At 37.3% G+C, this 13,353-nt stretch overlaps 1 protein-coding gene across 1 annotated transcript in view; it reads left to right on the top strand.

The window, feature by feature from the left end:
* Samd9 (sterile alpha motif domain containing 9) overlaps positions 1-9,114 on the top strand; it is a 36,326-nt gene extending 27,212 nt beyond the window's left edge. Inside the window, exon 3 of the mRNA XM_059257339.1 lies at positions 3,815-9,114. Within this exon, the coding sequence (XP_059113322.1) occupies positions 3,823-8,568 (4,746 nt within the window). The 5' untranslated portion in view covers positions 3,815-3,822 and the 3' untranslated portion in view covers positions 8,569-9,114. The remainder of the gene's footprint in view (positions 1-3,814) is intronic.
* Positions 9,115-13,353: the final 4,239 nt, after the last annotated feature.

Raw genomic sequence — 13,353 nt, 5'->3', positions numbered from 1 at the left:
GAACATGTCACACAAAATATGTGGAGGTCAGAAAATACCTTTTTGGAATTGGCTGTCTCCTTCCATCATGGATTCCCAGTAAAGAAGCAGAGAATGATGAATTTTTATGTGTTATGAACAATCTTTTTTTACACTGTGAAGATGTGTCTTTGCCAAAATGGCCTTCTAAATGGCCAATAGCTCTCAAGTAGAGATTAGGTGGGACTTGTAGACAAAAAGAGAGTACATGGATGAAAAAACATGGGGTCTCAAGCCAGATACAGAGGAAGCAGGAGATGAACATGCCATGTTGAAAAAAAGTACTGCCATGTGGCAGAGTGTGGATAAGAAATATGGGTTGATTAAGCACATAAGAGCTAGTTAGTAACAGGCCTAAGCTATTGACCAAGCATTTATAATTAATAATAAGTCTCTGTGTGGTTATTGGGGAGCTGGCAGTCCTGATTAAAAAAATACCCACCTACTCTTGTGCTCATCTTGCTTTCTCCTTCTTATTCAGTCCTGGACCCTGGCCCTTAGAACAACACTCATGTTTAAGTTGAGTCTTCCTACTTCAATTAGCCCAATCTTGACAATTTCTCACAGACATGCCTGTCTTAGTCATTGTTCTATTGCTGTGAAGAGACATCATGATCATGACAACTCTTATAAAGGAGAGCATTTCATTGGTGCTTGCTTGTAGTTTCAGACGTTTAGTCCTTTATCAGCATGGCAGGAACCATGGTGGCATGTAGGCAGACATGGTACTGGAGAAGGAGCTGAGAGTTCTACATTGAGGCAGCAGGAAGAGAGAATCACTGAGTGTGTTAGTCAAGATTCTCTAGAGTAACAGAACTTATAGAATGAATATATGTGTGTGTTTGTGTGTGTATTATGTATATATTTGTATTTATGTATGCATGTATATATGTATATGAGATTTACTGAAATGACTTACAGGCTGAAGTCCAGCTAATCCAACAATGCCTGGCTGTGAACAGAAAGTCCAAGAATCCAATAGTTGCTCAGTCCACAAGGCTGGATGTCTTAGCTAGTCTTCAGTATGTGCTGAAATCCTGAAGAAGTAGGATTAAATATTCTAGTGAAGGAAAGGATGTGCTAGCAAGGTGAAGGCAAGCAGGCAAAAAAGCAAAAGCTTCCTTCTTCTATGTCCTTATATAGACTTCCAGCAGAAGGCATAGCCCAGATTAAAGGTGTGTCATCCTTCCCCAAGATCCAGATCAATTGTGTGTGTCTTCCTACCTCAAAGTACTAGGCTAAAAGTGGATTCACCCACTTCAGACCAAGCAAACAAAATCTCTCACAGGTGTACTTGATTGTACATTTATTTATTCATTCATTGTAGTTACTTTCAGGATTACAATCCATTACTTTATTGTAGTTCATTCAAGATGTAATTAAATTGATGACTGATAATAGCCCTCACACTGGGCTTGGCTTGAGCTTTTAAAAACCTCAAAGCCAACCGTCAGTGACATACTTTCTCCAACAAGGTCACGCCTCCTAATCCTTTCAAATAGTACAACTCCCTAAGCATTCAATTGTATGAACCTATGGGGGTCATTCTTATTCAAACCACCACAATGCCCAAAGATTTGTTTCTATAGTGACTCTAAAATCCATCAAGTTGACAATCATGTGCACCCACATAAAATATACACTCAAATGCATTAAATAAATGCATAAAAATCATGAAGATTATATTATGATTGGCAAACATTCTGCATGATTTCAGTTATTTTAAGTTTGTTGAAGTTTTGTTTTATAGTTTAGGAAATGGAAAATCTTGACTATTAAAAATTGTCTTTTTTGGTTCTTAGATTATTCAATAAATGCTATTTAGAGCCTATTGATTGATGGTAATGTTAAACTGGTAATTTTAAATTTTTCTATATGTTTTCTATTGCTTTTTAACTATTGTATCAACTGTTATGGCAAAGAAAGGTATTAATGCCTATAGTTATTTATGTAGATTTGCTTAGAATTGTAAAAATCTTAACAGTGTTTACATCACACATTTTGCAATGGTGATGTAAATTTTGCCTGCTACAAATACCTTTAGGTTTTCTGTAACATCTTGTTGGGTGACCTTTTATCAATATATAATATCCCTATCTCTGATTATTTTTTTTATTCTGTTATTCTTTTATCTACTTTGTAGTTTGTTAGTATTACTATGTCTGTATTTAATTGAATGATATTTGAATGATATAGATCTATCTATACTTTTACTTTCAATTGCTCATATCATATTTCAATTGGGTGTGATATAAACAGGATAGAGTATAGCCATAGTTTTAATTCAGTCTACCTATTCTATATTTTTAATTTCTGTATATAAACATTTATATTGAAAGTAATTATTGTTATGTTAGGACTTAATCCTGCTTCTGCGCTCTCTCTATTCTCTATTTTTTCTTTGTCCATCTTATCTTTCTGTCTTCTTTTGAGTTATTTGATAATTTTTCTATAATTACATTTATATGCATATTTCAATGTATTACTTTTTATAGCTTTTAAAATGTTTTTTTTAGATATTTTACCATATATACACAATTATGGTTATCTAATAACATCCTTTTGCTAATTAGATTAAAATGTTGAAACCTGACTATGACAATACCACCCAGGATACACCCAATCTCATCTTTGTTATTTATTAAATGGCACAATGTTATTCATTAAATGACAGTGCAAGAAAAGCCATGAGGTACAACAAAGCCCACTATAAGAGTTTATTAGGGGAAGGGAAACAAAAGGGGATGCTTAGGCCTATGGAAAGGTCATGCAAGAAGAGAGAGGAGGGATAGATAGATAGAACCTGCTTTTATAGGTTCCCCCTGCGCATGCACATATGAGCTTATGTAGCTATGCTACGTATGTGCATGGATTGTGTGATCATGCTGTGAGCAAATTATGTGATCACGCAGCACACGGATTACATAGGATGTAAGACCCTGGGATGACTAAGCCTCTTGCCTGGCTACTGGGCAGTCTGGACAGTGTATGTGCTGTCATGTAGCTGGGGTGGGGGGGTTGGCCAGGAATTCTAACAATCTTGTCTGAAATGTTGAAACCTACCTCTCTTTCTGTGTACATGTTTTAGGTCTGTCCAATTTTAGGACTGAATTATACAAAAGGTTCTCAGTCGACGGCATACACTTTCTCTAATCAGAAAGATGTAGACAAATAATTACGTCTGACCACATCTAACTGTCAATTACTTTGATAGCCTACCCTGGGATTTATATTTTCTGAGTAGATAACACAAAGCATCAGAATAGTTTACCAATGAGAAACCCAATTAATAGCTCAAAATATTAAGTATTTTATGTCTATCATAAATCTTTAATTACTGTTTGAGATTATATTCCTTTCTAACTATGCTTAACACTCATATGTTCTATTTTGTTTGTCTGTATCACATCAAGTTGAACAATCTATGCTTAGTTCTACACTTAGTTTCATATTTTCTTTCCTTCTATATACCAGGGTTAAATATCCTTAATAATACAGAAAACACACATTATAGTTGACAACTATAAAAAGGATGATCTATGAATGGAAGTATTCCCATATATTCCATTTATAAGGCAATGAAAGTAAAAAGAACTGGAAATAATGTGCTACAATTTGGTAAAGAAAAGTGTTGTGCATGTGTATTTGGTGGTATTTCTCTTGGTTGATATAAAATAAACTGGTGTCAGAAACTTTACAAATGTTTTGACACATGCATATTTTACCTATTTAAAAACTGAATGTTTCACATTTTCACTTATAAACTACAACATCATTTTTCTTTTTCTCTATACAGCTATCAGAATGACAGAGAAACTCAACCTTCCAAAAAATACAGATGACTGGACCAAAGAGGATGTAAACCTGTGGTTAGAAAGTCATAAGATTGGCCAAAAGCACAGGGAAATCTTGCTGGCACAGGATGTGAGTGGAGCAGTCTTGAAGTGGTTAAATAAAAACAATCTTGTTGAAATGGGCATAACCCATGGGCCAGCAATCCAAATAGAAGAGCTATTCAAAGAATTGCAGAAAGCATCTTCAAAACATCCTACTCAGACACCTAAGAAGACAAAAGGCAGTAAAAATATTTCTAAAACCCAGACAGAAAGTAGAGAGACTTCAAAGCAAAACCAAAGGGGTGAAGAGAAATCAGATAAGATGGATGCCTCTGCAGTGAGGCCAGAGGCTAAAAGTTCTAAATCAGAAAAAAATGAGCTGATGGGAAATAAAACAGAGCTACAGGATAAACAGTCATTTCCAGGACCAACATGTGTTGCATACCCTTTCAATGAATTCAGTAATCCCTATCGTTACAAATTACATTTCATCCTACAGCCTGAAACAGGGCCACTCAATCTCATTGACCCAGTACATGAATTCAAAGCCTTCACAAATACAGCAACAGCCACAGAAGAGGACATTAAGATGAAATTTAGCAATGAGACCTTCCGATTTGCTTCAGCATGTATGAATTCACGTACCAATGGCACCATTCATTTTGGAGTCAAAGACAAACCCCAAGGGAAAATTGTTGGCGTGGAACTCACCACTGTCACTAAAGACGCCCTAATTGACCACTTCAATCTGATGATAGACCAGTATTTTGAGGTCCATCAGGTCCAACAAGCAAAGAAGTGTATTCGAGAGCCAAGATTTGTGGAAGTTTTACTGCCAAATAGTACTCCATCTAACAAATTTGTTATTGAAGTAGATGTCATTCCACAACACTCTGAATGTAGAGAAGACTATTTCCAGATCAAAATGCAACATCTTAAGAACCAAACATGGCAACAAAGTTCAAAATATTCAGTCTTTGTGCGAGATGGGCCCCAAAGTAAGGACATCATAGGGAATAAAGCTGATTTCAAAGCCTTTAAGTTAGATTTAAAAGCAGTGGCAGACTCTAGGAAAGAAGCAGAAACAAAATGCAAAGTAAAACCAAATGGAAAAAAGAGTGAGGGACAAAAGCTAATTGACCTGTTGACAGGATACCAGGATCTGTTAGATAACTCATACTATGAGTGGTATATACTTGTTACAAACAAATGCCATCCAAATCAAACCAGTCACTTAGATTTCCTGAAGGAAATTAAATGGTTTGCTGTGTTGGAGTTTGATCCTGAATCTGAGAGCAATGGTGTAGTCAAGGCTTTCAAAAGAAGCCGAGTAGCAAATCTCCACTTTCCAAGCCTGTTTGTAGAAGGAAAAACTACATTAAATGAGAAGATTTCTAGTCTGAATCTTTACCAGCAACCCAGCTGGATTTTCTGCAACGGCAGATTAGACCTGGAAAGTGACAAATACAAACCCTTAGATCCATTTTCCTGGCAAAGAGAAAGAGCTTCCGAAGTCAGGAGGCTGATTTCATTTCTTACACGTGATGACATAATGCCAAAAGGGAGGTTTTTGGTGATATTTTTATTACTGTCCCCTGTGGATGATCCAAGAGACCCTCTTATTGAGACTTTCTGTGCTTTCTATCAAGATCTCAAAGGAATGGAAAATATACTGTGTATTTGTGTACACTCAGACATATTTCAGGTATGGAAAGACCTACTTGAAGCAAGATTATCAAGACAGCAAAATGAATTATCAAGCCAAAGTATTTCTACTTTAAATCTTGCAGAGATAAATGGTACTATTCTTAAGTTAAAATCTTTAACTCAGTCTTCAAAGCGATTCTTGCCATCTGTTGGTTCATCTACTGTTCTTCTGAAAAAGGAAGAAGAAATCATGACTGCCTTGGAAATTCTCTGTGAGAATGAATGTGAAGGTACACTCTTGGAAAAAGACAAAGAGAAATTATTTGAATTCAAGACATCCAAAGAGGAAGACTTCTACAGGGGTGGCAAAGTGTCCTGGTGGAACTTCTACTTCTCTTCTGAAAACTATTCTTCATCATTTGTGAAAAGGGATAAATATGTAAAACTTGAAAAAAAAATTCAAGAATGGGCAGATTCTTCTCAACCAATGTGTGCAAAAATTATTCATCTGTATCACCATCCGGGCTGTGGAGGAACCACTTTGGCCATGCATATTCTCTGGGAGCTAAGAAAGAAGTTCAGATGTGCTGTGCTGAAAAACAAGACAGAGGATTTCTCAGAAATTGGAGAACAGGTGACAAATTTAATCACCTATGGAGCAACCAGCCATCAGGAGTACTTACCTGTGCTGCTCCTCGTTGATGATTTTGAAGAGCAAGACAACGTCTACCTTCTTCAGGCTGCTATTCAAACTGCTGTTGCTAACAAATGTATTCGATATGAGAAGCCTCTGGTGATCATTCTAAACTGTACAAGGTCACAAAATCCTGAGAAAAGTGCAAAGATCCCAGACAGCATTGCTCTGGTACACCAACTGTCTGACAAAGAACAGAGAGCATTTGAGCTTAAATTGAAGGAAATCAAAGAACAGCATAAAAACTTTGAAGATTTTTATTCTTTTATGATCATGAAAACAAACTTTAACAGAGAGTATATAGAAAATGTAGTCAGGAACATTCTGAAAGGACAAAATGTTGCCACCAAGGAAGCAAAGCTCTTTGCTTTCCTGGCTCTTCTTAATGCATATGTACCCGACACTACCATTTCCCTCTCACAGTGTGAGTATTTCCTAGGAATCTCAAACAAAAAGGCTTTCTGGGGGACAGAAAAGTTTGAAGAGAAGATGGGTACGTACTCTACAATTCTAATCAAATCGGAGGTGATAGAATGTGGGAGCTACTGTGGAGTGCGCATCATTCACCATTTAATTGCCACTGTCTCACTGGAGGAGCTGAAGAGAAGCTACAACTTGAACAAAAGTGAAATTGTGATGGATATGCTCACAGAAAATTTGTTCTATGATATGGGTTTAGGAAAAAGCAAGTTTTTCCAAGACATGCAAACACTGCTGCTCACAAGACAACGCAATGAACATGAAGGTGAGAGTGGAAACTGGTTCTCCCCATTCATCGAAGCATTACATAAAGAGGAAGGAAATGACGCAGTTAAAGGTGTATTACTTGAAGCTACCCGTAGATTTCACCCCAATGCATTCATTTGCCAAGCCTTGGCAAGACACTTCTATCTTAAAGAGAAGGACTTTAAAAACGCTCTAATCTGGGCAGAACAAGCAAAAAAGATAGAGCCTGATAATTCCTACATCTCAGATACACTAGGTCAAGTCTACAAAAGTAAAATAAGATGGTGGATAGAAGATAACATAAGAAATGGGACTATCTCGGTTGATGAGCTAACTGAGCTTTTAGATTCAGCTGTGCATGCATCAGATGCTTTCAAAGAGTCTCAACGGCAAACTGAAGATAGAGAGTATGAAGGGAAAGAAAGGCTGTTTCAGAAGTCAAAAAGGAGGTATGATACTTACAACATAGCTGGTTATCAAGGAGAGATAGAAGTTGGACTCTACACTATCCAGATCCTCGAACTCATTCCTTTTTTTGACAACAAAAATGAACTATCTAAACGAGATATGATTAACTTTATATCAGGAAATCGGGATATCCCAGGTAATCTAAATGAGTTTAAGTTAGCACTCAAGAATTTTATTCCTTATCTAACTAACCTGCAATCTTCTTTGAAGAGATCCTTTGACTTTTTTGATGATTACTTTGTCCTTCTAAAACCCAGAAATAATATAAAGCAATATGAAGAGGCTAAAAGTCGGAGAAAGATGGTTGGATATTTTAAAAGGTATGTAGAAATATTTGGTCCCTTGGAAGAATCACAAAATCAAAACTTTAGATCAAAGCTCAGTCTACCACTTCAAGTAGAAAGGACTCGGAGAAGCCTAGAAGCTTTAAAAGCAGACAAGTTTTCTGGACTCTTAGAATATCTTATCAAAAGTCCAAAAGATGCTGTGGGTCCCATGGAAGATATAGTGAACAAATACACTTCCCTTCTTGAGCAATGTGTTAGCAAAACCCAACAAAAGGAAAAGCAAAATTTCATCTTGGCCAACATCATTCTCTCTTGTATTAACCCTACCTCCAAATTAGTGAAGCCAATTAAAAAACTGAAAGAGCAGCTTAGAGAGATCCTGCAACCAATTGGACTGACTTACCAATTTTCAGAACCTTATTTCCTAGCTTCTCTTTTATTCTGGCCAGAAAACCAACAACTAGATCAAGATTCTAAACAACTGGAAAAGTACGCTCGGGCACTGGAAAATTCTTTCAGGGGGCAATATAAACGCATGTATCGCACGAAGCAACCAATTGCGTATTTCTTTCTTGGGAAAGGCAACAATAGGAACAGACTTATCCACAAAGGAAAAATTGATGAAAATTTTGAAAGGTCTGATATTAATTCCTTGTGGCATAGTGGAAAAGTATGGGAAGAGAAAAAAGTCCAGGATCTTTTGCTTCGTTTACAGGGACGAGCTGAAAACAACAATTTATATATAGAGTATGGAATCAATGAAAAAATCACAATACCAATTACACCCACACACTTAGGTCAACTTAGAAGTGGGAGAAGCATAGAAAAGGTGTCTTTTTATCTAGGATTTTCCATTGGAGGCCTTCTTGCTTATGACATTAAAATTGTTTAAGAGCTTGAGTTTCCCCATCTAGAAATGTGGTTTTGGTTTCGTCTTTTTTCTTTCCTTTAATTTACTTATAGATAAAACTCAGTAATTCTGTGTAGTGGGAATGGAGGTAGTAGAAGAAAAACAAGGCTGAGCCTCAGGCTATTTCTGTGCAATGGGTACACAGAATCCTTTTATTCTTCCCTCTGTGTAACTATGTTGTCAAGAACTTATTCTAAACATCTGCAAAATAAAATTAAACCAAAATATGTAATTGGTTTTTGTCTTCATAGTCTCACTAGAATCTTGCTGGGAAGAGTCTTTCCCCTGCCTCCTGCATAAAACTTACCTCCATAATTTATCAGTTCACTCTTTACTTCTAATTTACAAATACATATTTATGGTATCCAATGTGATGTTTTGAAATATGTATACATTATACAATGACCAAACTAAATTAAGCTGAAGAATATATTCATGGATTCACAAATTATGTCTTGTTATAAGAATATTTGAAATTTATCTCCTAGCAATTCTCTCTCTCTCTCTCTCTCTCTCCCTCTCTCTCTCTCTCTCTCTCTCTCTCTCTCTCTCTCTCTCTCTCTCTGTGTATGTGTGTGTGTGTGTGTATGTGTGTGTGTGTGTTTGTTTGCTTTATTTTAGTTTTGCGTTGCTGTTTTTTAATCAGGGTCTCTTTATGTAGCTTCAGACTCACAGAGATCTGCCTGCCTGCCTCCCAAGCACTAGGACTAAAGGTGTGCACCACCATGCCCAGCCTGGAATTTTCAATAATATGCCACTTGGTTAAGTATAGCCATCACACTGTAAAATACAGCCTCTTGACAAACTGGAGCATCACACCCTTTTACTAGTATCACTTCATATCCAACACTTTCCTAATAATCACCATGTACTTTGTCCAGCGTCTTTCCTCCTATTGAAAGACCCCGCTTATAGCAGGCTTTTACTTAGCATAAGAAATGCCATTCTGCGAGGCAAGTACCAGAAAAACAGGGCGTCCTTGGCCTAACTGCAAAATGTACGTTTAGATAAACCACTTGGCATAAACCGTAATCAGCCAGCTGCAAAAGCCTGGGACCTAGGAAACACTCACCCTGATCACCCGCCCTGGGAGAGAAACCGTTGAGTCAAAATAAGATATCTATGGTTGGCCACTTGGCCTTGGGGAATAAACAGTTGGGCTGGGAAAGCACCCCCAAGGCCAAGTCAGCCACACACATCAAATTTCCGAGAATTAAAAATATGTCCCCAAGTTCACCCTGGCCTTCTTTGAATCAACCAATGGGAACCCTGTAACTATGCTTCTCGCTTCTGTAACCGTGCCTCTGCCCCTGGGATCCTATAAAAAGTCCCCTTTACCCAAGGAGGGCGCGCAAGTCCTCCGAGAGACTTTGTCGCCCCTGGTACCTGTGTATCTGAATAAACCCTCTTGCTGTTTGCATCTGATCCGTGGTTTTGGTGTGTTCCTTGGACTTGGGGTCTCTCCTGAGGGAAGATCTCCTCCGGGGGTCTTTCACTATGAGTTCAGTTTCTTGGGTTCCACATTTATGTGAGAATATAGATTTTTTTCTGCACTTGATTTATTTTACTTCTGCCAGATAATGATATTTAAAATTATTATTGGTGAAGATGTTTTAAAGATTTTTTTTAAAAAAATCGCTCTAATCAAACAAGTCTTAGTTTAGAAATTAGAGTGTCTGGTCATTTTTTTTTTCTGAGCCCTGGTTTCAGTGCATTCTGCATAGAATCATTTCTGCTGAAGTCTTGCTTTCCTGGCTGATTCTTTTGAGCTCAATATCAGTACATGAGACAAGCACTCTCTTCCCCCATGACCCACCTTAGGTACACATCAAACACAGGTGTTTATTTCACCATTGGGAATCAGTGCAGCTGATTGCTAGTCTCAGCAGCAACATGCCTTGTAAAGTCAGGGTGAATATGGGCCAAGTCCTCTCAGAAGGCTATCTGAATGAGTCCTCTGCCTAGATTCCTTTGGTAGACTGAGGAACTTTCTTCAAACGCACCTCCTCATAAGTGGTTGGAGGTGAGAGGTCTCATCTAGATTCATGAAGCTCTGAGTTCAATCCCCAGAGCTAAAAATAAATAAACTATTTGGAGACTAAAGACAGAGCTCAGTGATAAATCACTTATCTGGTATTTTTAAGGCACTAGGTTCAGTCTCCTGCAATATTTTAAGGCACTAGGTTCAATATCCTGCAGTAATAAAAATATTACTGCAATAGTAATATTTTTAAAAGAACCTCTTAAACTCTGACTTTCTCAATGTCAGCAGTAGGCAAATTACAGAATATAGAATAAAGCAAAAAATTTTAATATTGTTTTATTTACCCCAACTCCAGGAAAGAAGTGCCTCTAACACTGTCTAGAGTGCCGGTCCCCAGACAGCACAAAGGGCTTGCAAGGGATCCACAGCATTGGCAAGGCTAGGACTTTTCTATCTGAGGGGTTTGATGGAAGGAAAAAACTCACACCGTCTCTCTTGATGGTTTCTTTTCTTTATTCTCTTCTTGTTGTCTCATCATGCTGTTCTCTCTCATACTGTACGACTACATTACTCCTCTGTTCCCTTTCCCTTCACTGCTTAAATACTCTAACTTCTGATAATCCAAGAACACCTACAGCCCCCATTTGGGGCTACAGAGTTAAATTATTTTCTGTAGCCTTGATTAGTCAGAATTTATTTTCACAAACTGAGGTCATGAATGGGTGCAAGAAATTAATCATTTGCCAGCTAGCAATCATTGGGCTGTTTTTGGATTTACAACCTAGCCAGATAGTACAGCTGTGTGTCCTTGCTTACCTGGGATAGTTTATCTCAAACCATTAGCAAGGCATCTGGTCTAGCTAAAGCTCTTTTGAAGCTTTGTGGTGCTCAGCCATAGAATTAAAGGAATTCGAGCCATTCTGGTTCCCAGTTTATCATTAATTTGAACTGTAATCTAGCAGCTCCTAAGTGTGGCTCACAGGCCTTGTGGAACAATAGGCCTTAGCTTATGAAACATGTCCTAGTATTTATTTTTATTCATCAAACTCTGTCAATAGACAATACAGCTTAAGGAGAAATCATCTTTCTAACAATCCACAGATATGAATGTCCAATATATTGGGATGTTTCCATGAGATAAACACATACCTTACGGGCAGTGGGGAATTTCTCCACACCCAATTCAATCAATGTCAGATATCACAGAAAGCTAGCAACAGCAAGCATGCAAAGTAACAGCAAAAACAAAAGACATTCCAGGATCTGTGGTCTTAGGGGCCTTGCCTACCTGATAAACATTCAGCAGGGGGATGCCTCCTGGTAGGCCAACACCCTGAACCTCAATCTACATTCTTTCACTGTTTCATATAATATACAGCAATCTAAAGTAGGGCTTTATAATTTCAATAGTGTATGAGCAACATGCTGTCTCAGTGACAGACACAATTGGCAAATGAAGCAATAATGTTCTTTTAACTCATTTCAGCCTGCATTAAGTACTACCTCAATTATTCAAGTTTCAAGAGTTAGTAATAAATCCTGACAACTCACATTCATCTGAAAACAAAATTTTAACTAATGCGGTAGGTTCCTGAATCTTCACAGGGTTTATCTCACATCCTCCAAGGAATTGGTGCTCACCAAACTATCAAATGAATTTGTCATTTCCTATTCATATAACTTAATTACAATGTTATCATCAATTTAGTGGTTCTATATGACATTCTAAAGGATGTCTGGATCTATTAAAATGCTGTCATAACTAAGGGCTTAAGAGTTTATGCAGCCCTGTGGTAAAATTATTGATTCTTTTCCCTGGTTTGAGGACTATATTACATTTTGGATGAGTCAATGGTCTCATATCATGTAGCCAAGGTTATCTTCAAAGGCTGTAGCAAAGATTCCACATCTGCTGAGGCAGCTATTACCACTCAACTAAGTATACAAATTTATTTATTGTCTACAGAAAAGCTCTTAGGTTGATTATAAAGAAGAAAAGGGGATAGTGTAGATATGATAGGATGAAAGGGTAGATCAATGAACCGACTTTTAAGAGCAACTTATTTTAAATTGTTATATATTTTAGTTTATTGATACAAATTTAAAGTTAATTTTGTTATACTGTATGTATATTTCTACTCTTGTTTAAGGTATTATGTTTGTGCAACTCATTTAAAATTGTAATGTATCGTTAAGAAATACAGATTAATAGTTAATCATCTACGATAATCAAACTTACAGTCATGTTAGTTTTCTAGGTATAGATAGATATATTTCAATTAGGTAGTTAATCTTCAAACACTTCAAAGACGTACAGAATATGGCATTTAAAATGTTTTAAAAATTTAGACTTTGCTGGACAATGAGACACATCTGCTCCTGGCAGCACCAATTACTTCAAGGAGGATGATGGGCAGTGAAAAAAACTCATTATGGAGTTTGCTTTCTTTGTGGCAAAAGTTAGCCACTGGGCAAAAAAAGTGCCCTTACGTCTACTGATGACAGTATGTTGTATAAACTGGACATGCAGGACCCATAGGAAGGTGGCCACTGAACTTTGCAAGGTGTGATGGTCCTTCAGTTTCCTGCTTTGCAGAAGAAATTGCCAGACATTCTACAGGACACAGAGAGAAGTGTCAGAGAGTTTAGGTCTATAGGCTGAAGAAAGATGCCCCAATGTTGCAGAGGAATGTTGGGTAACTGTCCAGGTATCCAGCTGTCTCTGTCAGTCTAGATTTTTGGAAGTTGCTTATAATGTTCTTTCTGTTTACTTAGGTAATGTT

The sequence above is a fragment of the Peromyscus eremicus genome, chromosome 3 (genome assembly GCF_949786415.1).
Source record: "Peromyscus eremicus chromosome 3, PerEre_H2_v1, whole genome shotgun sequence".
Lineage (NCBI taxonomy): Eukaryota > Metazoa > Chordata > Mammalia > Rodentia > Cricetidae > Peromyscus > Peromyscus eremicus.
Note: the sequence above shows the minus strand (reverse complement) of the source record. Positions and strands in the feature narration are given on the sequence as shown.